Raw genomic sequence first — 25,232 nt, forward strand, 5'->3', positions numbered from 1 at the left:
CGTCTAACCCACACTTCCTGAGCTTACCTAGGAGGATGTTACGGGAGAGAGTGTCCAAAGCCTTGCTGAAGTCAAGGTAGACAACACCCACTGCTCTCCCCTCATCTACCCAGCCAGTCACTCCATCATAGAAGACTGTCAGGTTGGTTAAGCAGGATTTCTCTGTGGTGAATCCATGTTGGCTGCTCCTGATCACCTTCTTTCCCTCCATGTGTTTGGAAATGGTGTGCAGGATAAGCTGTTCCATCACCTTTCCAGGAATGGAGGTGAGGCTAACCGACCTGTAGTTCCCTGGGTCCTCTTTCTTGCCCTTCTTGAAGACTGGATTAGCTTTCTTCCAGTCCTCAGGCACTTCTCCAGGACTGTTCAAAGATGATAGAGAGCAGCCTAGTACTGACATCCGCCAGCTCCCTCAGTACCCATGTGCACATTTGTGGATGTTAAGTTTGCCTAAAAGATCTCTCACCCTGTAGGAATGATGCTGTGGAAACTCTGCAAATAGCTAACAAAACCTCAAGGACAAGGGAGAGAGGATATCCTAAAACAGCATTGCAAAGGACAACCAGCTCCAGCCAAATAGCCTCGAGAAAAGCACAACACTTGAAAGAATGTGAGGGGTAGACAAGACAAAAAGCAGCAGAATAACCTCAAGTAATCTGTAAGTTCATTAAGGCTTAGTAACATATTAAACTACATGCCCCTAAATGAATAATGAGATGATAATGACATGATAATATTGTTACTGCCTTCTTCTCCACTTCTCATGCTAATTAACAGGAATGTAAAAGCAAAAATGCAGAGCAAATACATGATGTAATAAAATTGTAACCAAGAGAAAAATTTGTACAAAGTACTCCCCCCAAAAGTATGCATAAGTAAAGAACGAACAAAGGAGAAGGTCTACTAGCTTGGTGGATCTGCCACCTAGCACCCAATCTCTGCACAGAAATCAAATAAACATCTTGATCCTATGTGTCTATTGGGTGCCTGCACACCCAGTAACAAAACCCAGTTTTGGGATGACAACCCAATCCTCCTCAACCAAAGGAAAGTCTTCCTTTCTCCAGACTTTCTCTCTTGTCTCCAGACACTGGTATTCCTGAAGCAAAGAAGGAATTCAGTAATTCTGCTTTCTCTGTCCTTTGTCCCCAAGGCCCTCACCCCACTCAGCAGCAGGCCCACATTTTCCCTAGTCTTCCTTTTGTTACTGATGTATTTGAAGAAGCTCTGAAACATGCAGCCCAGCAAAGCATTGCAGGACTTTGTGCCTGTTAGCATGTCACGAGGGTTGCAACCTGACCTCCCACCTTTGTGCTGTAAGAACTGCTCATTTTCAGAGACTGCTGCCTTTAACACACTAACATGTCACACACTGTTGCAAGAGCTGTTTATTTCATCTTATGCTTGTTCATATAAAAAAGTGACTGTAACAGAAAATTCCAGTTACAAGAATTAAGATATTTTATAACATAGTGAATGCTATGCTGTTTTGGGTAGTAGTGTCTTACTGTGAGAGTTAGGCACAATACACATGTCCACCAACTCTCCATATGCTTTTTCTTTACAGTATTTCTAGTTTCAACATTTTAAATGAGACTTTACATCAGATAAAGCTCATGCCACAACAACTCCAGCACTTCCAGCATCTGCTGCCTCTTCTGCCTTTTGATCTGGCCCGTAGGCAGATGACTGCAGTGGCAGACTGACTGAAGGCAGCCAGAGAACACTCTTGAGACTTAGGCACAGTTGAGAATTAGGCTCTTCCTTCTTGCTTGCTGTGGATTTCCTATATTACGCAGCAGCCTCAAAAGTGACATTGCTCGGTATAGCATCAGTAGGGGACAGGTTTAAGATCTCTTCGAATGAGGGGCCTTCGTCCTCCGGGGGTATTTCTGCCTCAAACATGCGCTGGAGCAGAGCATCAACTGTTCTGTACCCTGAAGGGGGTGAAAAAGTCACTCAACCTCCATTCCTATTTCTCAGTAAGAGTTAGGTAATGTCTTCCCTAATGAAGTTCCTATTCAAATCTTGTTTCCGCTTCATTTCACACTAATCACAAAACAAGTATCCACAAGTGCTCCCAACTGCCTTCTCCCAGTATTCATCTACTTTTAAGCATCCTGCATATTTGACAAGCGTTTTAACGCTTAAAATAAAGGTCTTACCCTTTATGAACATTCATTGAATGGATGTGTGATCTTACCAGCTGTCATAATGAGAAACATGGGCTTAAAGAGGATCTATCTACAGGACAGAAATAAGGTCAGTGGGAGGAAGAGTGCGTATTAAGCTAGGGGAAATGCAGCATGTAGTTACCCAGTGATCCAAGCCAGGAGGAAAGCAAGTGCATACAGGGAGCAGAGACGAGTAGAGAACAAGCTTCTTAACAGCAGGACCTGGGCCACTAAGACAGTGTCTTTACAGAGCTGATAAACATGCACCAAAGCACGTAGGAGAGTGGAAGAACATTGCTATAGAAGTAAAAAGACACAACAGACAACATTACAGACTGTCCAGGGTTCTGTAAATGCCTCCAGCTGGGTTTTGGCTGCCTTTTTAGCTCAAACTCACAGCCAACCTCATGCCTAGGAAGCAGAAGTGCTCTGGGAGCTTCCACAGAGACAGGACTACTAGACACAGTTCAGAGCTCTAGCCTCTTTTAAAGCAACTTTTGGTCAGACCAGCAGCAGAGTTACCACCTCCAGAAGTTTGTAGGGCAACACTTACGCTTGGAGGCAATTTTAAACACCAGCCCTTTAGCTTGTGGCTTTGATCCACCTTCTCCCTCAAGGTCATGCTCAGCACTCTCCATATTATCAAGGAGTTTTTCATCCTGGAGCTCCTCCCTATACAAGAAGGGACAAGAAGTTATTCCAGAGGATGGCCACATGTACATAGCATTAATAGAGTCTCTCAGAAAGGAGAAGCACTGCGGTCACCCTGCAGGTCTCCAGCATCTCTCCTGTCCTCTGGGCAACAGCCCTAGGCTGGAAGAGCTCACCAAGGCATGCTCTGTACTGCACTTTCACCTACCAGAACAAGGTAAGTGACTTTCTGCTACTGTCTAGACCAAGCCTCCATGCTTATGATACAGATTAGAAAGAGTTTTATGGCAAGGAAGTCTCAGACAAAAGCTGGGAACAGAGAAGGGTATTTTCCTGCCATCACACAGCCCTCATCTGATGTGTCAAGCCAGCCATATCCATCATCACTCTTTAGGGGACTTACTCTTGGATGCCCATTCCCAGTTCCTGGATTTTCTGTTCAATGGCTGTTTCCACTTCACTCTTCTCTAGTGAATACTCCACAAAGAAAGCCTCCAAAATGAATGATACAAAGATACTGAAAGAAACGATGAGCAGGATTACATAGCAGCATTTCATCACTAGCATCCTCCATGCTTGTGGGCATGTACCATTATCTCAATATTCCCAAGCACTACATACTCAGGGCTCATGGTAATGTTTGCTGGAAATGGGGAATTGTAAGTCATAGCACCAGAGAGCACTCAGAGAAAACAGCTGCAACAGGCTTTCTTACAATGAATATCTTGCTTTTCTCCAAGAGCTGCCCCATGCGTGACCCCTGGGATCATCAACACTACCCTGGCAGGAGGTAGAGCCCCTTCTCCTTCACTCCAAAATAGAGATGAGAGCAATTCAAGACTTACTTGACAATAATTATAACCATCACAATGTGGAAGGCAATGAAGTACAGTTTTGCAGGTTGAACAGTCACATTGGCAAATCCGCTGGCAAAGAGTATAACAGAGGAGTTAAGGGCTAGAGTGCTAAGGGAAGAGAACATTTTGCTGTAGAGTAGCACTAAGGGAGGAACCAGATAAAATTGCCTAGCAATGATCTTCTGAGAAAACATTCTGCAGGGATTATTTTTGTTGTGTGGCACTATATACACTTAGGTACACACAAATAGGGGGAGGACAGGAGGCAGGGGAAAGAGTATGGTACCATGGAGCTCTAGTTTGGACTTTCTATCATGAAGCTCTAGGCTGGACCTTCTACCACAAAGGATATCATGCCACTGATTAACTACAGTGAGCTCCAACAGGACTATGAAGGAAGAAGCAAAGTTATTGAAGTTGTTCTTGCAGTATTTCCCACGGGCAAACAGAGAGTCCTTGAGAGCTGGGTTTCCACACTCCAGGGCATAAGGAGCATTTGAGTTTGCAGGGAAGAACTGGATTTTGCCCTGGAATAACTCCATGCCAATGATAGCAAATACATAGTACACAACCTAGGAAGAGAAACTCCATTCATCACCTGTTTCTCCAGTAAGTAGCAAGACCAATAGCAGGTTTACTGGTTCCAGTAGAAGGTTTCCCCCTCCCCACCTCTTTTTAGTTCTGTTACAGCCACTGCAAGCTGCTGCAGAGTATATAGAGACAAAGAAACACAACCAACTTAAAGAGCAATTCCCACCCAGGAATTAAAAAGAACAAAACAAAAACAAACAAACCAACCAAAAACCACCCACACATATAAACCAGAGCTCAAGGACATGGAAATGGGAATTTTCAACCCATAAAGAGCTTGTTTTTAAGAAATGGTTTAAGAAATAGGTTTCTCATTCAGCTTTTTGCCCAAATCAGTTTAATTCTTTACAGTGTCTGAAGCCCAGACTATACAGAGCACTTTCAACGCCCTATGAAGCAAAATACTCCTGACCTCTGACCTGGTGACCAACAGGAACCCAACCTCTCTATGCACATTTACATGTGCAATAACCAAGAATCAAATCAACACTTACAGTTTTAAGGGCCCTCCATCCAGAGCTTTGCATTTATCTTCTTAAAAAAAACCCAGATTTTAAACGCATTCCTGCAAAGCTGGAGTGCTCTGAGCTAAAATACCAGAGTTTCTTACCAGAGTCAGCCCACCAAATGTCAGCATTGTCGGTACGATGTTTATCAGTGTGTTCATGATGACCCGGAACCTACAACAAGTGATTCATGACACCACCTTCCATGAGGATGCTCTGTTAAAGCCCATGCTTGCTTATCTTCACATCCCATCTAGCAAACACTCCCACATGTACCCATTTATTAAAGTCTTCAGAGAGCCTGCAGCACCTGGGCTCACCTCAGGCACATGCAGACAAGGTCTCTGGATGCCTTGAGTAGCCACAGTCAGTCCAAAGCACCCCTGCAGGGCAGCTCAAGAAACTGTCTCTCAGCTAGTCTTTGAGAAGGCTTACCCCACAAATGTATCCCTTTCCTGTTCTGTTAGTTACCTTTGAATGCTGTCAACAATCCTTATGAGCCTGAGGACCCTTAATATGAAGACAATGTCCAGGATTTGTTGGCTATTGTATTCTGTGGCTGAGAGAGGGAAAAAGAAAGATTGTTAAGCACTGACTATTCATAACAGGTAGCAATAAACTGAAAAATGGGCTTTACATCTACAGTTTCCTGCTTTTTCTGAAAAACTAAAAAATGCAAAGTGTTTCCCTCCTTGTAAAAAAAAAAAAAAAAAACAACAACAAAAAAAAAAAAAAACCAAAAAAACAGCCTAGGATAGTTCTTAGAAATCTTACAGGAAATTCCTTGACCTTTCTAAAGGCTTCCCAAACCAAAGATGATTGCAAAAGAGGACTCTTAAGACCACCAGGTTTCCCAAATGCATGCAGGTCATTTAAACTGCACTTACTCGATTTTAGAGTGGTGTTGAGTATTGTTGCAGTCAAGGCAGCAAAGATGATCAGGGTATCAAACCTAGCACAAGGGAAGGGTAATGCTGTTGGATTTGTGGGCAACAGAATAGGCTTTCAGCTGCCACACAAGAGACAAGTAGTGACCTCTCTCCCTATATCTGCACAGGGTACAGTTTTGCTTCATCTTAGATTTGCAGGGCAGGGAGATGGGAAAGCTTTGTTTAGCAAAACACTTCTCCCTTGCGCAACATGAGGGGGGAAGTGTCCGCGCACTGTAAAGCCATCCTCGTTAAGATACATGATCAAGGCTTTTTTTGCCTAGCGCTCAGATAACAAGAGAAAGCTCTGAGTTAGCAGAGGGGACAGAGAAAAGAAGACCCATTACTGCTAAGAAAGAGCATATTATCATCTTGTGCCAACAATCATTTCAACTACACCCTAGCACAGAAGTTGCCTCAGTCAGCCAATCTTCCTCAAGAGACTTTCAGTTCTTGAGAAGTAAAACACAGGGGTCAATTCACACTTCGCACTACCTTCACAACAGCCACCCATTCCACTCACCAGTTCCAGAATTGGTTTTTGCCAAAGAATATCCTTGGTTCATAAGTATACACTTTCAGGAGTATCTCAATTATATACAAAGCAAGGAAGACCCACTCTGCGTAGGAAATATAGGGGCTTTCCTCATCCAGAGCAATGAATATAGCATTTATTAGAATTATGACATCGTAAGTCCAAACAAATCCCCTGCAAGAAGAGAAAGAAAGAGCAATTGGTTTGGAAGTAACTAACTTTGACCTTCTTGGGAGTGGCAAAGTTCTTTGCCATTTAGAGAACTATCATTACTCATCCATTCTTCCTAAACCTGAGAGTTTAGTAGAGTTGCTCTGGCATTTAGCTTTGTTCTTGACATCCAACACTGAAAACAGCACATGCCTTCAAGGTACACCACTGTTTTCCTCAGTGTTAAACACAAACTTAGATACTGACTGCAGCCAATTTTCCACGAAATCAACTAGCATTTTTCAAGTAAAAAGACCAGAAAAGTAGAACAGAAGACTACACAAACTTGGGAGGAGTGGTTTATACACCAGATGTGTTTTACTCACAGAATCGTAGAATCAGTAAGGTTGGAAGGGACCTTGGGAGATTATCTAGTCCAACCTCCCTGCTCAGCAGGCTCACCTAGAGCATGTTAGACATGGTTGCATCCAGGCAGGCTATGAACATCTCCAGAGAAGGAGACTCCACAACCTCTCCGGGCAACCTGTTCCAGTGCTCTGTCACTCACAGTGAAGAAATTCCTCCTCATTCAGGGACCCAGCAGGCTGAGGAAATGGGTAGACAGGAATTTGAGTTCAAAGGGAAATGCAGAGTCCTGCACCTGGGAAGAAATAGCCTCATGCACCTGTACAGGCTGGAGGCCAACTGTCTGGAAGACAGCTCAGCAGAGGAGGTCCTGGGAACCCTGGTGGACAAGTTAAACGTGTGCTAGCAATGCACCCTTGTGGCAAAGGCAGCCAATAGCATCCTGGGCTACCTTACGAAGAGCGCAATCAGCAGGTCAAGGGAGGCAGTACTTCCCATCTACTTAGCACTATAGATCATATCTAGACACCGGCATACAAAGTGAATGCAGCAAAGAACCAGAGATCATTAAGACATTAGATCATTGGACACATGAGATGCTGAGAGATTTGCGATTGTTCAGCCAGGAAAAAAAAAAAGAAGGCTCGGGGGGTGTTATTAGTGTGTATAACCTGACGTGAGGAAGCAAAGATGGAGCTGGATTCTTATGAGCGAAATCCAATGAAACCACAAGAGGCAGCGGGCACTAGCTGAAATGCAATAAGTTCCATTTAAACAAGAGGGTGTGTGTACAAACCTGTGTATGTACATGGTTGGTTCAGGTATTTTTCTCTTAAAATGAGAGGACTGTCAAATGTTGCAGAGACTATGAAGTCCCATCATTGTAGATATTCAAAACCCAAACAGATATAGCCCTGAACAACCTCATCTAGTTGACTCTGCTTTGAGCAAGACTGTTACACTAGATGATCTAGCAGTTCTACAGGTGCAGCATTTAGTAGCTGTTACTGGAATCAAAAAAGCTGAACAAGTGAGACTGGAAGGGGTATGGACTCACAAACAGCTTAGTCTAGTTTCTGCACACCAGCAAAGGTAGACTAGGAGCTGGTCCACAGAATGTTTTTGAAAACAGGACTCAGTATTTGCCTGCACAGAGTATGCAGTTTCCAGTATGTCACTCAGAAGAGCATTTGCTTGCCATACCACTGCTCTGCAGCCCTTTGAATACTAAGGGCTACTTGCTCCAACAGCACAGACTTACCTGTGTCTAACCATGCTGCGCAGGAATTGGCTTGCCACAGAGTTGTAGATATGAGGCAGCCATTGCCCCAGTGGATGTCTGCGTATCTTCAGGGTAATCACCTGGATGTTGAGGAGATCTGCCAGGCGTACAAAGGACTTTTTGTCTGCATTTTTTTTTTTGGGGGGGGGGGGGGGGGGGGGAGAGGGTGAGGGGGAAAGAGGGGAAGGAAAACAAACAAAACAAACCCTGCAGATCAGTCTGCTATCCTAACAAAAAAGAATCCTGCAAATACAAGCTTGCCTGCATACGAGTTACAGCAATTCAGACTCAAAACTTGTTCCCTACAGCAGGCAAAGCACATGCCCTAAGTCGCATTCACCACACATGGAACTCAACACTCAGCAGCTCCTCTGCCCGACTTCTGGCAGACTAGCTCAAGCCAGAGCCCAACAGCTCACACAGACCTTTTATGACCAGGATGAACAGAATCTAGTATCAGGAGACTGGTTCGTCTCTCCTGATGTCCTGTCTCCATCAGGAGCAGAGGAAGAAGCTCCAGAGGAATGTGTGGGACACCACACTGCTTAGAGGAATCTGCTACTAAGGGAGGCTTCTCTTGGCATATGCTGAGAATGGGAGTTGCCACATTCCATGATCAAGCTTGCCATGTGAAGAGTTGCCCATGACATACAGGACACTACAACATAGCTGGTGTGAATAAGAACAGTTAGAGAGAACCACCTTTCAGGACTTGAGCAAACTGGAGAAGGAAGCAAGAGGAGAACCCTGGAGTTCCCCTCTGGGTCCATTACAGACCACAAGTCCCTTCATCAGAACCCCAAAGCATCAGGTTCCTGACCCCAGACTCCCCAGCCTCCTTCCCATTGCCTTGGGCACAGCAGGCCCCTGCTGCTCACCTATGAAGCCCTTTTGCTCATCATCTGATATGTGTAGCAGCAACTCTCGGTGGGAGTTACTGATATCAGGAGCCACCAGTTTGACAAGCCGCTTCCACTGGGCTTCTCTAACCACAAATTCTGCTCCCTCCTCTTCCTTCAGGAGGTTGAAGGCCTCTACCATCTTGCGGCGCTTCATGTAAGCAAGCTTGCGGATCTCATTCTAGAAAGAGTTTCAGGATTCAGACAGCTTCAGTTCCTCTTTCCCCTCCTTTGCTTTTTGTCTTGTTTTCATGCACAGCAATGCAAGAGGAAGTTCAAAGGAACACTCTTGGAGTTATATTAGACACCAAGTACAACATAATCAATGGGGTGAGGGAAATGCTATTTAACTGGCACCAGAAGCCCTGTGCATAGCGCTCTGGAGATCATTGGATCCCTTGCTGCTGGAAGATGCATTGAGAACTGGAAGAAAACTGCAAGAACATATTTGAAGGATAGTGTCTAACAAAAAGGAGATATGGGGGGATATCCTTCAAAAAAAAAAAAAGTCACAGAAACTGACAATCTTGGGTCACAGAAGCAGAAGTGTTGCATCCACATACGCTAGCCAAGAAAATATTGGGATTTCCAGCTTTAAGCCCTTGGTCACAACTACTGAACTGCACCTACTAGCTTAAGGTTGAGAAAATGAGACTTCTGATTTATTCAGACCTCCCTTTACACTTCTCTGCCATTGAGCATGCTGTAAAGGAAAGGAAGTGCTGTGTGCTTATAGACAGCTGAGAACAGTCTTCTGCATAGAGACAGTCTTTTTGAGCAAGGACATAATGCACAACAACATGATTGCCATCTTTTGCAACCTCCTGGGAGCATCCAGCATAGAGCCTTATTAAGTGCTAAATAAAGAACTTACATTCTGCATGATACAAGAAGTGGATCTGTGCTTGTCATTTGCAGAACCCCAGCAGATGACAGAAACTGTACATCTATTCAAGAGAAGCTGTTCCACATTCTCCAGAGGCAGAAGTTTTCCAAGATGCCTCCAAAGTTATACAGAAAAGCAGGCAGTTGCTTTAACTATTCACTCCTCCACACATTACCTTCAGGTGTTTTCTGTAGTTGTTGTACACAACAGCCAGGAAAACAGACATGAAGATATAGGTGTTGATGATGACATAGGTAATGAAGAATAGGGCATACCACCAGCTGAAGTCAAATGCTGGCATCCTAGAGAGGGGGAAAAGAGATTATTACTTGTAGAGCAAACAAATAGAAGTCATTTCAGGAAAACTGTCTTCCAAATGGATTTCAAAGTAGTTTGGGATAGCCAGATAACACCCCACCTCTGGATGGAAGAATCTGTCTGTTAGATGTGTTAGAAGAGTTTTCTTCTGCTATTTCTTCATCCTGTATTCATTTATCCCCTTTTGAGGGGATGGAAAAGAGAAAGCAGAGACACTAAATCTAGGCTGACAGAAGTTTAAGTGCAGAGTCTTGAAGTGGGGTCTTAACCACAAGTTGGTGAGTGATTGACTTTGCAGACCCTCACTGCAACATTGCAGTTAGGCCTCCACTTCCACTCACTACAGGGGAGCTAGTTGTGTGTCTCATCCTAAACACCAGGGATGCCTGGAACATCCCCACTTCTGTTCAGCACATCTCCAACACACAAGTGAGTATAATTTTACTATTATCTTTGAGGACTCCTTCACAGTACAAACTGAGACAGGAACCAAGTTAGAAAAAAAAAAAAAGGATGGAAGGCTCAGACCTTAACTTTTCAAGTTAGAAAAAAGCCTGCACATAAACCCTTGCAAGTATTAAAAAAAAAAAAAAAAAAAAAAAAACACACAACTTTTAATCAAGGTTTGTGCAGTGGTGTTGTCCCTGGAGTTTGAGCCTTTATTAGCTATTAGGTCATTTAGAAAGGAACATTTTCAGTGCATCTTTTCTAAAGATCTTCCTAATCTCAGTTTCTAGTTCAGATGCCACCTATAGAGCAGAAAGCTGACATTTCATGAAGACACTACAGTCTGGGGGAGGCGGAGGGGTGGGGGAAGCATATTGCTAATCCAAAAAAAGGCTGCCACGCCAAAAAGTTGTTCTAATCAGAGATTCTGCCAGGATGCAGAAGAGCCATGCACAATGCTCAGGTTGCTAAGCAAGCAATGCAAATGCTCAGGTTTATCTGTTGCATCAAGATTTCTGTCCAGGTTACCATGTGCCAAATGAGTAGAAACCCGAGTACAGTCTGACAGTAGAACAGGCAAAGAATTACACATTTCATGGTGGTCAGTGTTGAAGATGTTCCCTCCTCCTGCCTTTAAGATGTACATCCTAACTGGTATCAGCTGCTGCAGATGTTAAACAAAAGTGTGTGGTATTCTGCATACAGGGTCATGATTTCTCCACCCCTAGAAGCAGGGCATCAGCATTCACACACCAAGACTGTAAGCTCAGAAAACATACATGACATCCGGGCTGTTTGCTGTTGTCACCAGCACATATAGATCAAATACAATTTCCAGGTAGTTTGTAAAATATGGCAAGCCTTCCGCTGTCTTGAGATTCCTAGGAAGAAACAGACAACCTCAAGTTAAACAGAAAGACCACACATCCCATCCCACAACTGCAGGAATCTACAGTTTTCATATTCAGCAGTACAGCCTGGAGTTGCCAAATTCCCTCCCACCCAAAACCCATCACACTCATTCTTCCCAACTCTCTCTGAGCAGAAACATATTCATACCTGTCACTAAACAGCTTCAAGGCCATGAGGGAGAACATAAGAACACTGAACATGAAGAGCAAGAAGACATAGGTGATCTCTGGGAATGTGTTGCGGATGCTGCGGAATGCTCTTCGAATCTGCCAGGGGCAATGGAAGTGTTTAGAGGCAAGGCAGTATCTGCTTTTTTCCCTCCCCAGCCCATCAGAATGAAACACCTACACAGGGACAGACAGGCAAAGTGGGACACAGGAACTCCTGTTCCCTGGCAGGAGAGACTCTGACCTGAATGTGCCAGTTCTGTTCTGCAAAAGCCTGCACAAGAGTACCTCTTCATCCTCTGGATGACAGAAGAGAATTGAGGGAGACACCCAGTTTATGTACCACTAGGAACTCAGCTAGCTAAGTGACAAAGAACCTGGTGCCACTGCAGAGATGCTCATGCTCCCCTGGGCCACCAAATTTAAGCTCAAAACATAAGTTCAGTTGTTCTCTCCTCCAGGCCTCCACATCATGGTAGTTTATTCATTGCAAGTCAACACCAGAACAGCCTTGAGTAGCAGGGCAAAGATCTCCCCATGACAAGAGGAATTCAAGTCCAGACAGTCTGACTAAGAATTCATTTTCTGAACACAGTGTGACACTCATGCTTGTTTGCCTAGGAGACTTCCAGAAATAAGTAACCTGGCCCCTTGACCGGGGCAGGTTAAGAAGCTGAATTCATCCTGTACATCCTAGAGAACTGCTGGAGAAACAGTTTTGTCTGCAGTGCAGCTAGTGTTCACTCATCAAGGACAGGATCTAACTCTGCTTGCAAATGGAAGCTGTTCTTCCACACAGGCTGGACAGGAAACATCCTTCCTTACAGGAAATATGCTTCCCTCTGTGTGCTGTTATGCTTCATTAAGCATTACCTTGCCAAATACGCTGCTGCGATGATTTAGGTAAGAAGCTTCAGTTCCAGCTTTAAGCATGGGGCTCTAGAGAACAGTAACTCAGCCCAAAATGCAGGATAAACTTTGTGCTACTTTGCACAGAGGCTCAAGCAGCACAAGTATGAATGCACACAGCCCTTTTCTCCACCTCAGGGAAACTCAGAGGAACCTAAGTTTTGCCATTTCTGCCTAAAAGCCATTTTACTAAGCCTCTTGGATCTCAGAATGTAGCAGACTATCTAAAAAATAGAGGCCTGCACCACATACCTCCCACTAGAATTGTTCCTTACCTGACGACTCTCTGCAAAGTTGATCAGGAAGATGGGCCTCACTATCCTTGACCATCGAACGCTCCTCACATTGTATATCCTGAGGGTCCCATAGACTGCCAAGTCTGTTAGAGACATCTGTAGTAGAAAGAGGAATAAAATTCCCAGGAGCTATTCTAGAAATGTGTCTAGATAATGAAGACAGCAAGATTAGCCGATACAAGACATACAATTCTGTTGTGTGTATGAACAGGCTGAACTGTAGGTTGAATTGGCCGTGTCTTTGTGTGCATCAGACCCACATTACCAGGAAAGCAATAGGAAGATAAAAGGTACCTCTATACCGGCCACTTCAACCTTGGTGGCTACCCAGGCCTAACTCACCAGGATTGCAACCATGACACAGATGTTCTTGGTATCCTTCCAAAATATGTTGCGAGGGGTGACTTTTGCAAAATGCATAAGCCGGCCAGAGAACACCAGAAGGCACAACACCTCAATCAGAGAGGTGGCCTACAGAAAGAGAGAGAGAAGTAATGTCTGAATCAGAACAACTGAGTGCAGTACTAGCTCTTTGCACACAGATGAGGATGCTCAGGTTAGCATACAGGCAGAGAAAGAGGTAAGTCACTAGAAAAGTTTTTCTAGTGGGATTTTCTGTTGTTTTACAGGCTCACAAATCTGACAGTGAACAGCAGCTTTTTGTGAAATAGCCTTTTGTGAAATTTCCTGCTGAGGACAGCTTAGAGCTGGTAGACTTGTACATGTCTAGGATTCAGGGTTTACATCTGTCACAAGCACAATACAAATAAAGGCTGCAGAGAATCAGTCCTAATGTCAATACACCACTTCCACTTTGAGACACAAGGACTACACTTGAATCATACAGAAGGCTGGTGTTGTTTCCCAAGACAAAGAAAAGCAATGTGACTTCACTCATGGTCACATCTGTCACTGCTGATGCCAGCGATGGCAGCCATAGTCCCCACCTGGTTACTACGCCCATTTTTCCCCCCATTCCAGTAGATCAAAGCTATCAACAGGAAAAGGAGTACCAATTATCTCTTGAAACCTCTGAGAAAAACCCTTAACTTGCTCCAGTGTGCAACACGGCAGTAGCTGTGTTCCTGCTTCTATACTGCCTGGAGACTTACCAAGAATGGGAGTGGATACACAGCAGGTTCTTCAAACATCACAAGGGAAAGGTTGAGAAAGATGAAGAAGTAGGTGACTGCTTGCATCATCCAATGGTTATAGAGATAGTAAAGCCTGAGAAAGAAGGCAGTGGTACCGTAAGCCAGGGCTTCAATGCACATACCCAGGGGCTAAGAAAAAAAATCAGTCTTGGAAGAATATCTCAAACAGTCATGGAGGGAGAAGAGCACCAGTGCTGCAAGCAGAACAGAGACACATTTGCAAGTTTTTGCCAGCCTGGGGGATGGGGAAGGAGGGAACCTTCACATTGTGCCTAAACAACCTCAAATTGACTGGACACATTTCCCAAATCTCAGCTAGGGGCTAAGACCCACTGTTCAGTCCAATTAGCTTGTTTTTTTCCTCCCTGGTCCAGCCTTCCTTCCACTCTCATAGTAGAAGGTCCCTATGTTCCTTTTCAGAGAGCAAGAAGGCCAGAAAGAAAAAAACTCAATGAGGAACACCTGTGTTAAGACCTAAAACATGTAGATTTATTAAAATTACTTTTTTGTAATTATGTTATCCCTTAATTTGAGTGCTGACTTCCACTAAGGTCACACAGCCATGCGATACACAAGCTAAATCTTCTTAAATACCTAACCTTTCTTTGCAGGTTAAAAGCAAACAGACAAGACAAGTTACCAGAGAGAAGTACAGAGTTGTAGCATAAGCTATTTTAATACACAGGTCAAAAGGCATTCAATTCCCTAAGGCAGCAAAACTTCCAGTGAATGCTTGCATTAACCATAACCACATCTTAATTCCAAATTCCTCAAGAATCTTACTCCATGGCATGCAACAGCGGCTCCTTTTACTTATGGAACTCTCCTATGGAGGGAGCATGTTTTCCCTGATGATGTAAGAACCACCAACATTGCCAAATAATCACTTCATCTTCCCAATAGCCACCTTAAACAAAGGCTATAGGACAGATGATTATATAGATAATGTGGCATTCTGCCCTTGACAATACCATTTAGAAAACCCCTAGTTTCTGTGATTAACATTTAGTATACTCAGACAAAGTAAGACTACAGGTGCACAGTCTGTCTTCAGAAGCAGCTAGGCATTATAGCTACAGAATGATGTTTACCTGCTCAGTCAAACATTCAGAACTACTGTGTCTCCAAGACATCCTACAGCTTCAAGAGCTCCATTAGTCAAGAGATGGGAATTAAGTAAAGAGGATATTTTTTTGGGGGGGGGGGGGGGGGAGGGTGGGAGGAAGGAGGCAGGGCTACAGGAGTCATTAATGCTTACACAGTTTTGCTGGCAGTCTTTCACATCATCTTTCCCTTTCCAAACTAGCTAGCTTGTCTTAAGTACTACACACAGAAATGGTTTGCCTAAAGCAGCCCAAGCCTCAAGGAAAAGCTGTCTCTCTGCTTAGAGTTGCTCGGGCTCCTACCAGCAGGGGAAGGGGAGAAGAGCCACAGCCCCACACCCCTCCTGGGCAGGGCAGGGCAGGGCAGGGCTGCCCAAGCTTCCCGCGTCCCTCCATCTCCGCGGAGCGCTCATGCCAGAGGCTCGTTCTCGAAAGATGTCTTCCCCTTTCCCTCTAGCAGCTGGGGGTTTGCGCTCCTTTCCCCTTCCTCCAGGCTTCAGCCCTGCGCCCCGCGCCCCGCTCCGCCGCCGGCGCCCCCTGCTCACCTCACTGCCTCCGGCGAGGTCTCGAAGGGGATGTTCCTGTTGTACTGCGCGTCGGCGACGAACGCCGCTGCCAGCAGGAGACCCTGGGGAAAGCGGCAGAGGGGGGAGGAAGAGATGGCGCCGGGGGGCGCAGCCGAGCGGCACCTGCCCCCCAGCGCCGACCGCCGCCCCCCACCCCCCGCAGCGGGCCGGTACCCCGCGACGGCGGCACCCCTCGGGCAGCGCGGCGCAGGGCTCGCTCCCCCACCGGTACCTGCGAGGCGGCCGCCGCCATGGCCGCGGAGAGCGGGAGAGCAGCTGACCCCCCCCAGCGCGGCCCCGCCGGATTTAACGCGCCGCGGCCGCGCCGAGGCGGGGGGGTCCGGCCGCGCCGGGCGGCCCCCGCGGGGCGGGGCCTGGGGGCGTCTTGTACCAAGCGCCACCCGCTGGAGGGGGGGGGGTGCTGAGCTGAGGAGCACACGGCGAGGCACGGGGACCCCATGCCCGTCCAGCGTGCAGCCCCGCGGGCTGCGCCGCCTCCGCCGCCCCTTCGCCGTCTCTCTGGGGAGCTTCCGGAGCCAGCGCGGAGCCGGTGTCCCCCCCCCCCCCCAAGCCCAACCGCTGTCCCCCCCTCGGCGGCCGCCACGTGGTCTCGCCCAGCGGAGAGTTTTGTCCGCCGCGGGCCGCCGTAGGTGAGGCTGCTGTCGCTCGGCGTTGTCATGGCGCTGGAGGCGCTGCGGGCGCGCGGCGTGCGCCTGGCGCTGCTGGCGGCCTTCGCGGCGGGCGTGCTGGTGGGCTGGCAGGCCGGGCGCGCCCGCCGCCGCTTCCTCCAGTGGCGCAAGCGCCGGCTCCAGCAGCGCCTGGCCGCCGCGCAGCAGCAGCTGGAGCTCGCCTGAGCGCGCTGAGCCGGGGGGGCTCCGCTCCCGCGCGCCGTAAGTTTGCCAGCCGCGGTGGGCCTGAAGCGGCGCCGTTGTCAGGTTAATTCTGTTCTAAGAAAAGCAGCGCTAAGTGCGTGCCGAGCCCGAGGCTCCTTCCCCTGCTTGAGGAACGTTTTCCGGCTTTGGGTTCTCTGTTGCTGCTGGCTGCTGTGGCTGGATGGGGTTTTACTGTCTTTGCAGGTTGTTTAGGAGGGGAAAAGCAACTCTCTGTTTTGTTTCCTTTAACAGCCTGGTGTTGATGGGAGCAGACAGCAAATGTACGTAACAGGCTCATCTTGCATCTCTGTCTAAGTGGATTTAAAAGGAACTATTTTAAAAATCATGTTACAGCATGGGAAGGAAAGCATCTTGTAGAGTTCCAAGATGAAACTGCTGTCAGAAAAAAGATCTTCACCCACATCAGACTAAATAAACCATCTAGCAAAGCGTTGAGAAATGAATTATGAACAGAACAGCAACAAATATTTTTCCTTATTTGGAAGGACTAGCTCTACTTAATTTTGCTTTGTAATCCTAAAGTCATCTACTGAGATATATATTGTATATTGTTCTGTGCTTACCAAGAGGTACTACTGGTACATTATACTGTTAAAAAGTATACATGGATTAAACTGGTAAAAAGCTTATGTGGTGTATCCTAGGTATGTTTATTGCTCTGATAAGTAAAAGTATAACCTTAAGGGCACCATGGGGGGTTTCATAATTCAAAGTACAAAAATGAAAAAAATGGGAACAATTAAGTGATGATACACCTGCATACACTGGTAGGATGAATTAGTGTATTAAATTAGTTATGGTTGTGCTTTGGACATTGAACTTGAGGCAACATAAGGTAGTGTATTATATATTCTATCATGTGGTCATTGCACAGATGACACTGATTCTTTAGACTTGCTATTTTGTGCCACAGCCACTTCCAGCAAGTGGACATCACGACTTAAAGCTCTTGATGTTTTCCCTTGGACTTACGCCTCATACTACAGATAGCAGCAGTTTGTTCCTTTCTTTTGGTCCTCCAAGAGTATTTCCTTGAGTCTGAGAGAAAGTAGTGTGCCTAGTTTGTTTCAGAGTATTTATTGTAAGCTGTGCAGACTGCTGGTATTAAATTTTATAATCTCAATTGAATTATACCCCTGCTTTTTCTCGAGGCGTGTAGATTTTTTTTTTTTTTTTTTTACTTGGTGGTTATTTTAGCTTTTGATGTGTTTGCATAGGGGAAGTCTAACTCTTGTGGCTTGGGCAAACCTATTTCTGATGTGGTGTAATGTACTGTGCTTGCCTTCAGAGCAGATTGAGGATTTAATTAAACGACTCCCATCAGTATGCTAATACTAGCCCCCCCCCCCCAAAAAAAAAAGCAAATTGAAAAAAAAAAACAAAACAAACTCCTCTGTTCTGTGCCCTTTAACATCGTGAAATGTTGATTAGTAACCGAATAAGCAGTCTTGTGGCCTGCTGCTGGAAACAGGCTTTGCACCTTTTAAGGCTGCGTCGGTCCGCGCCGGGGCCTACAGCTCCCAGCATGCCTCTCGCGCCGCCCCCGGGCGTGACGCCATCTCCGCGCGCCGCGGCGCTCGTTGCCTAGCGACCATGGCGGGGCGGCGGGCTCGGGGCCCGCTGCAGCGGGTGCAGCGGCGGAGCCGGGAGCTGCAGGAGCAGGTGGCGGCGGGCGGGGGAAAACGCGGGCGGGAGAAAGGCGGGCGGCGGCGGCTGACAGTGGCTGTGGTGTGTTGCAGGTGGCGGCGCTGCGGGCAGAGAGCGCGGCCGTGGTCCCCGGGCAGCGGAAGGCCCTGTCACAGAGGTGAGGTGGCGCCCTGGGCCCGGGGGGTCCCTGCCCGCGGGGAGGGCAACAGACACGGCCTGTGCGGGAAGGGGTGGAGGTTGTGTCCCGTCCTTTGCCTTTGTCTCCTGTCAGCCCAAATCTCCTTCGTCTCGGCCTCTGAGGGCTTCCATCGCTCTGGCCTCTCCCTTCTGCAGCCCCTACCCGTGCCAGCATCCTGAGAAGAGCAGAGCTGGCCTCCTCGTGCTGCCTCTGCTTTGACGCTCACATAAACCTATCTGTAAACCCCGTGTTGGGAAGGGGTTTTGCTGCTAGTTTGGTTTTTTTGGCCCGTAAAAGAGTCCTCAGTTCCTATCTCTGACTCAGTAGTGCACGGGTTCATGTAATCGGGCATCTTGCTCTCTGTGTCTGCAGGCAGGTCTGTATATTCTTCAGCTGTCTCATGTCCGGGCTGTGAAGAAGCATCAGCTTATTTGTATGTTGCATAGCTGGGAGTTGGTTTCTGTGCAGAGCATGAGCCTGGCTCAGTTCTTCCTCTGGATTCATAGCTACGTATTTCTGCAGTCCTGAGTAGCAAGATCATGCTTACATCAGTAGGACATGAAGTGACTATAAAGCCAAACCTGTCCCTGAACATTTGCAGGATCAGATACTTAACTCTCTAGCCACCGCTCCTGTGTTGGCTATGAGAGTACACATGACAGTCTCACCTATGTGAGTGTGGTATATTTTGCAGCTTACAGAACCCATCCATTTGGTCTTCTGCATTTTAGCAAGAGAAGACAGGGAATTGATTTTCAAACAGTAGATGCTACCCTGGCAGTTGAAGGCTAGTCCTTGACCCATTAGCTACCAGGCATCAATTTTCTGTGTTGCTACAGTGTTGAACAACCTAGAGGGCTGAGGCATAAACCCACGCCAGCCACTGGCTGGTGAGGTTGGGCCACTCTGAATAACAAAGCCCTTTGATGTGTCAAGTAGTATGTGTAGCTGTAAGAAGTCCACCTAGGAACCATTCTTTATTTATTTAGATGTGTGTAAACGAGCAGGTTTCACTAGGAAGTTTCACTTTTTAAAAGAATATTCAGTGATGTCACCATGATGCTGTACTGTCACTTTTTAGATTTGAATACTGCGTATGTGGAGAAAGCAACTTGTGCTGCTAAACACTACCTGCTGCTCTACCCTAATGCTGCTTAGCGCTCAGCAAAGCCTTCAGTTGTTCATGCACACTAGCCATCCTTTTTGCTTTCTCATGACTTGATGCTCTTGAAAAACAAATTAAACTTTTTCTATATCAGCATGTCATTACTGGAAATTGCTTAAGTGGTCAGCTGAAGATCTGAGGTCAGCCGCCTGGAGTGGGCTGGAAGAAGCACATGATGATCAATTTCTTTGATATTCCCTGGGAATGAAAAGAAACAAAGGACTCTGAGGAAGTTGTGATCTACTGTGCTACTCCTGCGTTAACCCCAACCCCTTTCCTTAGAGTTGATACTGGGATCAGTTCAACCGTAATGAGCTAGATCAGCTGTTGGCCTGGTACAGAGTCTGGTGTTTGATAGCATATGCCTGTGAAATAATGTAAGTACAGGTAAGCATGTAGGCAAACATCGCAGAGATGCATCATACAGGTAGATACCTCCTGAATTTTCTCCCTGTGTTTGATCATCTCAGGTGTAGCCTTGGTTGTGCCACTGCACTCAGACACTGTGGTTGTGTTTGATATCTGTTGATTAATATTCTTCTGTGAATTTGTCTGATTCTTTGGTGAAGTCACATTTATAGTAGTGCCTACTAGCAAGTAGTTGCAGGGATTAATTACTTATTGTAGAAAGAACTACCTCCTGGTTGTTTGGAATCTAGCCCTTGTAGATTAACTCCGTGTCCTCTCATGCTTGCATTGAAAGATGAAGCAGACAATAGTTACTCATCTACCTTCTCCATTTTTCTCATAGATGTGCTGATTTCTGTCTTGTCCCTTCTCACTCATCCCTTTCTTTCAGGCTGAAGCAATACACTAGCTGCTTTCCAGTCCTCACAGATAGAGGTAGTTTTAAGTGAGCATTTGCACATTACACATAAACAGTTTAGCTATTTCATCCTTCAGTTCCTCAAAGACTCTCGTGTGGCCACCTGTTTGTCACCAAGAAATTGTAAGGACCAAACAACAATTTCATTTTGTTTCTATTCTACAACATCTTCTACTGATGCTTCAATTTTAAATAGTTTTGTTAATATACTTCTTGTAAAGAAGTACTAAATTCTTGGCTTATGAGTTGCCACTTGGGCAAGTATTGGTATTTGTAAAACTGTATATATGCACAGTTGTGTGAAGATCTGGGTATCTACAAATTTCAGTGATTATGCATGATTTGGGTTACGTTTTTATCAGAGATAAGAAATCACAGTCTATTTGTTTTGCTTTCAATATAGATGTATGCAGCTGAAGAAATCTGTAGAGGAGAATGCAATTGTACTTCATAATTTGAAAAAGGTAAGTATACAGAGAAATTTGTTAATGATTTTCCTCAAAATGCATCACACTGAATGTTCAGAGAACACCAATGTCCTTAGATTTTTAGATGCTTTAGGACAAGAGCAATGCCTAGCACTGTATAAACCCTGACTGCTGTCTCTGAGAAACATTTAATACAAATATTACATAAAAGCATATTTTTTATACTTCACTATGTACAAATTCTGGACTTAAAATGTTTATCAACCAGATATGTTATACTGGCAGTGGAGAATGCAGATTTGAAATTTAACAGGAAATAAGAGGGTAATAAGAAGGAAATAAGAGTAAGAGGGCAAGAGAGATGTCACTGAACAGGGGATGACAGCAGCCAAGGAGGGTGAAATCTGTTGAGAAATGTCTGGAAAACTAGCTCTTGAGGGGAATTTTAACTTTGTTTGATTGTTTGAGCAATTGATTATATTCTTCTTTCCCAGGCTGATGAGCCTGCACCTGTAGGGAATTATAATCAGAGGAAAGAAGAAGAAGAAAAACTATTGCGAAAACTCTCTCAGCAGCTGCAGAAACTTGCTGTGATCTTGGATCAGGATAATGGGACTACAAGTTACACTGTGTAAGTAGCTTGAATAAATAAAATCTGCACTTTCATAAAATTGTACATGCGGGCCTGGAAAGGACCTTGAAATATTGTTAGTACATCTCCTTTGTTATCTTAACATAGGATTAAAAATGATGGACAAGACGTTTTCTGTGTATGGCCATGCAAGATGTATGCATACTTATTGGTGCACTAACACCAGACACTGCCTACTTTGAGATAAATTAAGCTCAGATCCTCCCACATACTGAAGTAATGCCTAATTCTTGTCTGTTTCTTCTGGAAAACTTTCTCCTCTTGATGCATTTCTCTTTTTATTTGGTGTTACCCATGTTTTATCATAGCTGAATGGCAGAGAGAACATTGCAGGATGAAAGACATAGAAGCACCAGCAGCACAACGAGACGTGCTACAGCTGAAATTTGTGCCACAAAAGTGAGGTTTCACCAAGATCTCTGGAGGTTGCAGCCATTTTGCCACAGAGGAAAAAGATGAAGAGAAAGAGTAGTAGAGCTATAAAATCAAAAAGTGCAAAATCAGAGCTTCTCACAAGACTGGAGGAGATAGAATAGAGTATTCCATAAGCAACAGTGCATGCGACTGTTCAAGAGCAAAAATACTGAAGAGCTAGTTCTTGTGGGGCTTGTTTTATTGGTGCAGTCAAGAATGACTTGCTGGATGTTTCTAAGGGTGGTAGTTAACAACTGAAGAGGAAAAAAAATGTGGCCATTGAGAGGAGTGAATGCACTGTGATGTCTGCCTTTAGGGATGAAACACCATTTAGGATTTTGGGGTTTCTTCAGAACAGCCTGGAGAGTAAAATGCAGAAATGAAAATTCTATATCTGGATAATAAACTTGTAGAGAAGCCCATATTGCAAGTTTTTAGAGAAATTTTGAGAAATTCTGTAAAAATAAAAATTGTAATATTTTATATTTTTTTGGGAGGGTAGAGATGGGGGGAATCAGAAGGATGCTCAAACAGAAGATGAAAATGAAGAGGATGATGGTGATGAAGAAGAAAGTAGTGAGGAGGAAGACAGCGATGAAGCAGATGATGAAGATAAATTGTTGGATGATCCAGATGTTAAAGAATGTATTGCAGTGGGAAACTTTAATGCACAGCAAGAAGGGGACCTCACATTTAAAGTAAATACATCTCTGTAAAAGTTGCTTTCACTGTTCTATTATTGCAGATAATCCTGTACAAAGTGGGAACTGTAATTAAATCACATGCTTCTGGAATTCGTCAATTTGGAGAATTTGAGGAGAAATGGTTTTTCCTGGTGCACAGTTGGCCAGGTGGAGTTCAGTGTCCTTTTGCCATCTTCTGTAGTGGCAGAGTCTATAGTAGTACTCTCTAATCTGTTCTGAGTAGAATTTGAATAACAGTCATATGACTTTTTTGAAATACTTGGGTTTAAACCTATTAATTTTATTTTGTGTCTGCGTCTCTTTCCAATGGTGAAGAAAGGTGAAGTCCTGCTTATACATGACAAGAAGGCTGATGGCTGGTGGGTAGCTGAAAATTCAGAAGGGGAGAGAGGCCTTGTTCCTAAAACCTATCTTGCGGTTAGTATACTGTCACCTTATTCCATTAGAGAATAATCTCTGTTATCTTATGTATATATTATCAGAAAAATAGCTGTATAAAATTGATCATAATGCTTACATGGTTACACAATGCTCTTTTGCCAATTATTTTCAAATAATACCAGATATGTATGTGTATGAAGGTAGTTAGCAACAACAGTACTATTGTGCCTGTGAAGATGTCAAATACGTGATTATTACAGAGAAGCTTCTTAGATATGAAAATGATAATCTTTGTTACTGAAGGTCAGCTCTGAAGGCCACAAGTGGCTATGGAATAACTCATTCTTTTCATGATTTATATGAAATATGAATTCATATGGAAGATGGAATATTTTGTAATTTAACACAAAACAACCTTTTCAAAAATAGATTTTGAAGATTTGTAACTTTTCTTATTATTGAGAGTATCTTACACATATTAGTGTGTGTACTGTACGTGTACATCCAGTGTGCAGTTGTGACAAATGTTTACGTGTGAGTACATGGTTTGGATCAGTTGAGTCCTGCTAGTCTGGAACCAGAGCTTTTCAAAATGTAATTAAAGACTGTGTTGGGTAGCTAACTTTGTACTTAATGATGCTGATGCATTTTTCTCTTTAAAGAGTGTACTTTGTAAATATGTTCTCTTGTTTAATGAGCATTTGCAAGAACACGCTGGTCTCCTACTGTAGCTGCAGAACTAAGGGGTCTCTTCTGCAGTTACAGTGCTCTAGAGTGATGGATCATTTCCTTCTAAAGTATGAAGACATGCTATGGTGGGAGAATACTTTTTTTAATAAAAAAGAAAAAAAACCAGAACTATAATGAAAGCAAACATTTTCCATTTCTGAACCTGAATTACAGGTCTATAATAAAGATGAAGAAAGCCAAGAAGACAGTGAAGAACAGATAGAGGTGGTAGATGAAACAGCAGATGGAACCAAAATTAAAAAAAGGCAAGTGTAGTGATGCAAAAGCAAATGTGTGTAAAATTATTCTGTCTTCTCCTTAAATATGGCAAAATATTACTTACAGTGAAAATACCTCACCATTGTATTTGGTTCTTTGTGTTTTCAGTAAAGGAGACACTTCGATTTTTCTCTATTTACTAATTTCAATTGGGAGATATAATTTCCTAGGTTTTGAGGGAAATTTTGCTTTGGTTTGCCTTATTTTTTTTTGTCTCATAATCGAAGAATGACTGGGTCATATATTGGATCAGGTTACACCTCATGAGCTACTCTACCAGTTAGTATTGGTAGCTGGAAATATGCCATTATTAAAGATGGTATCTGTACAAGATACTAAGTTTCTGGTATTTGAAGACAAACACATGGATTTCATTTTAAAATTTTTGTCTGCATGGTGATACATTTATAAAAGAATAATACTATTTTTCTTCTAGGACAGATTCTCACTGGAGTGCTGTAAGAAAAGCTGTCACAGAGGTAGGTATATTTCTTATACTGTAACTTAAGCTACCATAATATTAATTACTATGTAGAGTAAGCTTGGTATTTTAACAAATGCTTTATTTTATTGTATAAATAAGTGTTAATAAGCATCTCTAGCTTGTTTTCTCTAGCAAGAAAAGTTAAGGTTCTCTAATGCTTTTGAAATAGGCTGCAGCCCAGCCTGTGTGTCTAAATGAAGGCACAAATGAGATGTCTTTTGTTGTTTTGTTTTGCCATAGTAGTGCTTCACCAGTTCTTGTTTCAAGGTGTGGTTTTGTTCTGTAACTCACTGCTATGGTACTTCTCTGAAATGGAAGTAGGATTTAGCAAAGCAGGAATCTGCCTAGGGTCATGCACAAAACAAAATAAAAGATGTTTTGGGGAATGAGGTTAAATTAGAAGACTTGACTGATGCCCCAGACCTTTCATACGGCTGTGTGAGAGCTGTATACTGGTACAGAATTAGATGTTTAATAGCTGGAATACCAATATCAAAATTTTTTTGAGTAGAATGACACAGTAGAGATATTGGCAACCATGGGAGCTGTTCCTGCAGGATTCCGCTTATCCACACTTTTCCAGCTCTTAGAAGGTAAGGTTTTATTACAATAATTGCACTGCAGGATTCTCAAGCACTTGTGGATTTCTTTTGTCATTACTTTTGGTCAAGTAATCTCAAAACACTTCCCGTGCATCTTTTTCTCCAATTCAGTCTTTATTTATCTGGGTGAGGTCCTGGCCACACGAAGGCAA

At 44.3% G+C, this 25,232-nt stretch overlaps 2 protein-coding genes and 1 long non-coding RNA gene across 4 annotated transcripts in view; 2 read left to right on the top strand and 1 right to left on the bottom strand.

The window, feature by feature from the left end:
* Nucleotides 1-1,370: 1,370 nt before the first annotated feature.
* Nucleotides 1,371-16,040, bottom strand: LOC134138260 (uncharacterized). Its single transcript, XM_062571659.1, has 19 exons — nucleotides 15,931-16,040; nucleotides 15,678-15,760; nucleotides 13,988-14,102; nucleotides 13,218-13,346; nucleotides 12,855-12,971; nucleotides 11,651-11,769; nucleotides 11,371-11,472; nucleotides 10,002-10,128; nucleotides 8,920-9,121; nucleotides 8,021-8,165; nucleotides 6,232-6,417; nucleotides 5,667-5,731; nucleotides 5,251-5,338; nucleotides 4,884-4,953; nucleotides 4,035-4,254; nucleotides 3,671-3,761; nucleotides 3,229-3,342; nucleotides 2,728-2,846; nucleotides 1,371-1,937 (listed from the first exon to the last, which is right to left on the bottom strand). The coding sequence occupies exons 1-19, from the start codon at nucleotides 15,949-15,951 to the stop codon at nucleotides 1,792-1,794; spliced, it is 2,259 nt and encodes a 752-aa protein (XP_062427643.1). The 5' UTR covers nucleotides 15,952-16,040; the 3' UTR covers nucleotides 1,371-1,791.
* A 316-nt stretch (nucleotides 16,041-16,356) lies between these two features.
* LOC134139139 (uncharacterized) lies at nucleotides 16,357-17,220 on the top strand. Its single transcript, XR_009958079.1, has 2 exons — nucleotides 16,357-16,588; nucleotides 16,823-17,220. It is a non-coding gene; the product is annotated as an uncharacterized LOC134139139 (long non-coding RNA).
* Nucleotides 17,221-18,154: 934 nt separating this feature from the next.
* The window catches only part of LOC134138261 (nephrocystin-1-like), a 31,747-nt gene continuing 24,669 nt past the window's right edge, over nucleotides 18,155-25,232 (top strand). For both annotated transcript variants that reach the window (XM_062571660.1, XM_062571662.1), the window contains exons 1-9: nucleotides 18,155-18,253; nucleotides 18,331-18,395; nucleotides 20,811-20,871; nucleotides 21,330-21,466; nucleotides 22,404-22,599; nucleotides 22,921-23,022; nucleotides 23,890-23,981; nucleotides 24,431-24,473; nucleotides 24,990-25,071. In XM_062571660.1, coding sequence (XP_062427644.1) covers nucleotides 18,185-18,253; nucleotides 18,331-18,395; nucleotides 20,811-20,871; nucleotides 21,330-21,466; nucleotides 22,404-22,599; nucleotides 22,921-23,022; nucleotides 23,890-23,981; nucleotides 24,431-24,473; nucleotides 24,990-25,071 — 847 coding nt within the window. In that variant the 5' untranslated portion in view covers nucleotides 18,155-18,184. The remainder of the gene's footprint in view (nucleotides 18,254-18,330; nucleotides 18,396-20,810; nucleotides 20,872-21,329; nucleotides 21,467-22,403; nucleotides 22,600-22,920; nucleotides 23,023-23,889; nucleotides 23,982-24,430; nucleotides 24,474-24,989; nucleotides 25,072-25,232) is intronic.

This window comes from Rhea pennata, chromosome 3 (genome assembly GCF_028389875.1).
Source record: "Rhea pennata isolate bPtePen1 chromosome 3, bPtePen1.pri, whole genome shotgun sequence".
NCBI classification, from domain to species: Eukaryota; Metazoa; Chordata; class Aves; order Rheiformes; family Rheidae; genus Rhea; species Rhea pennata.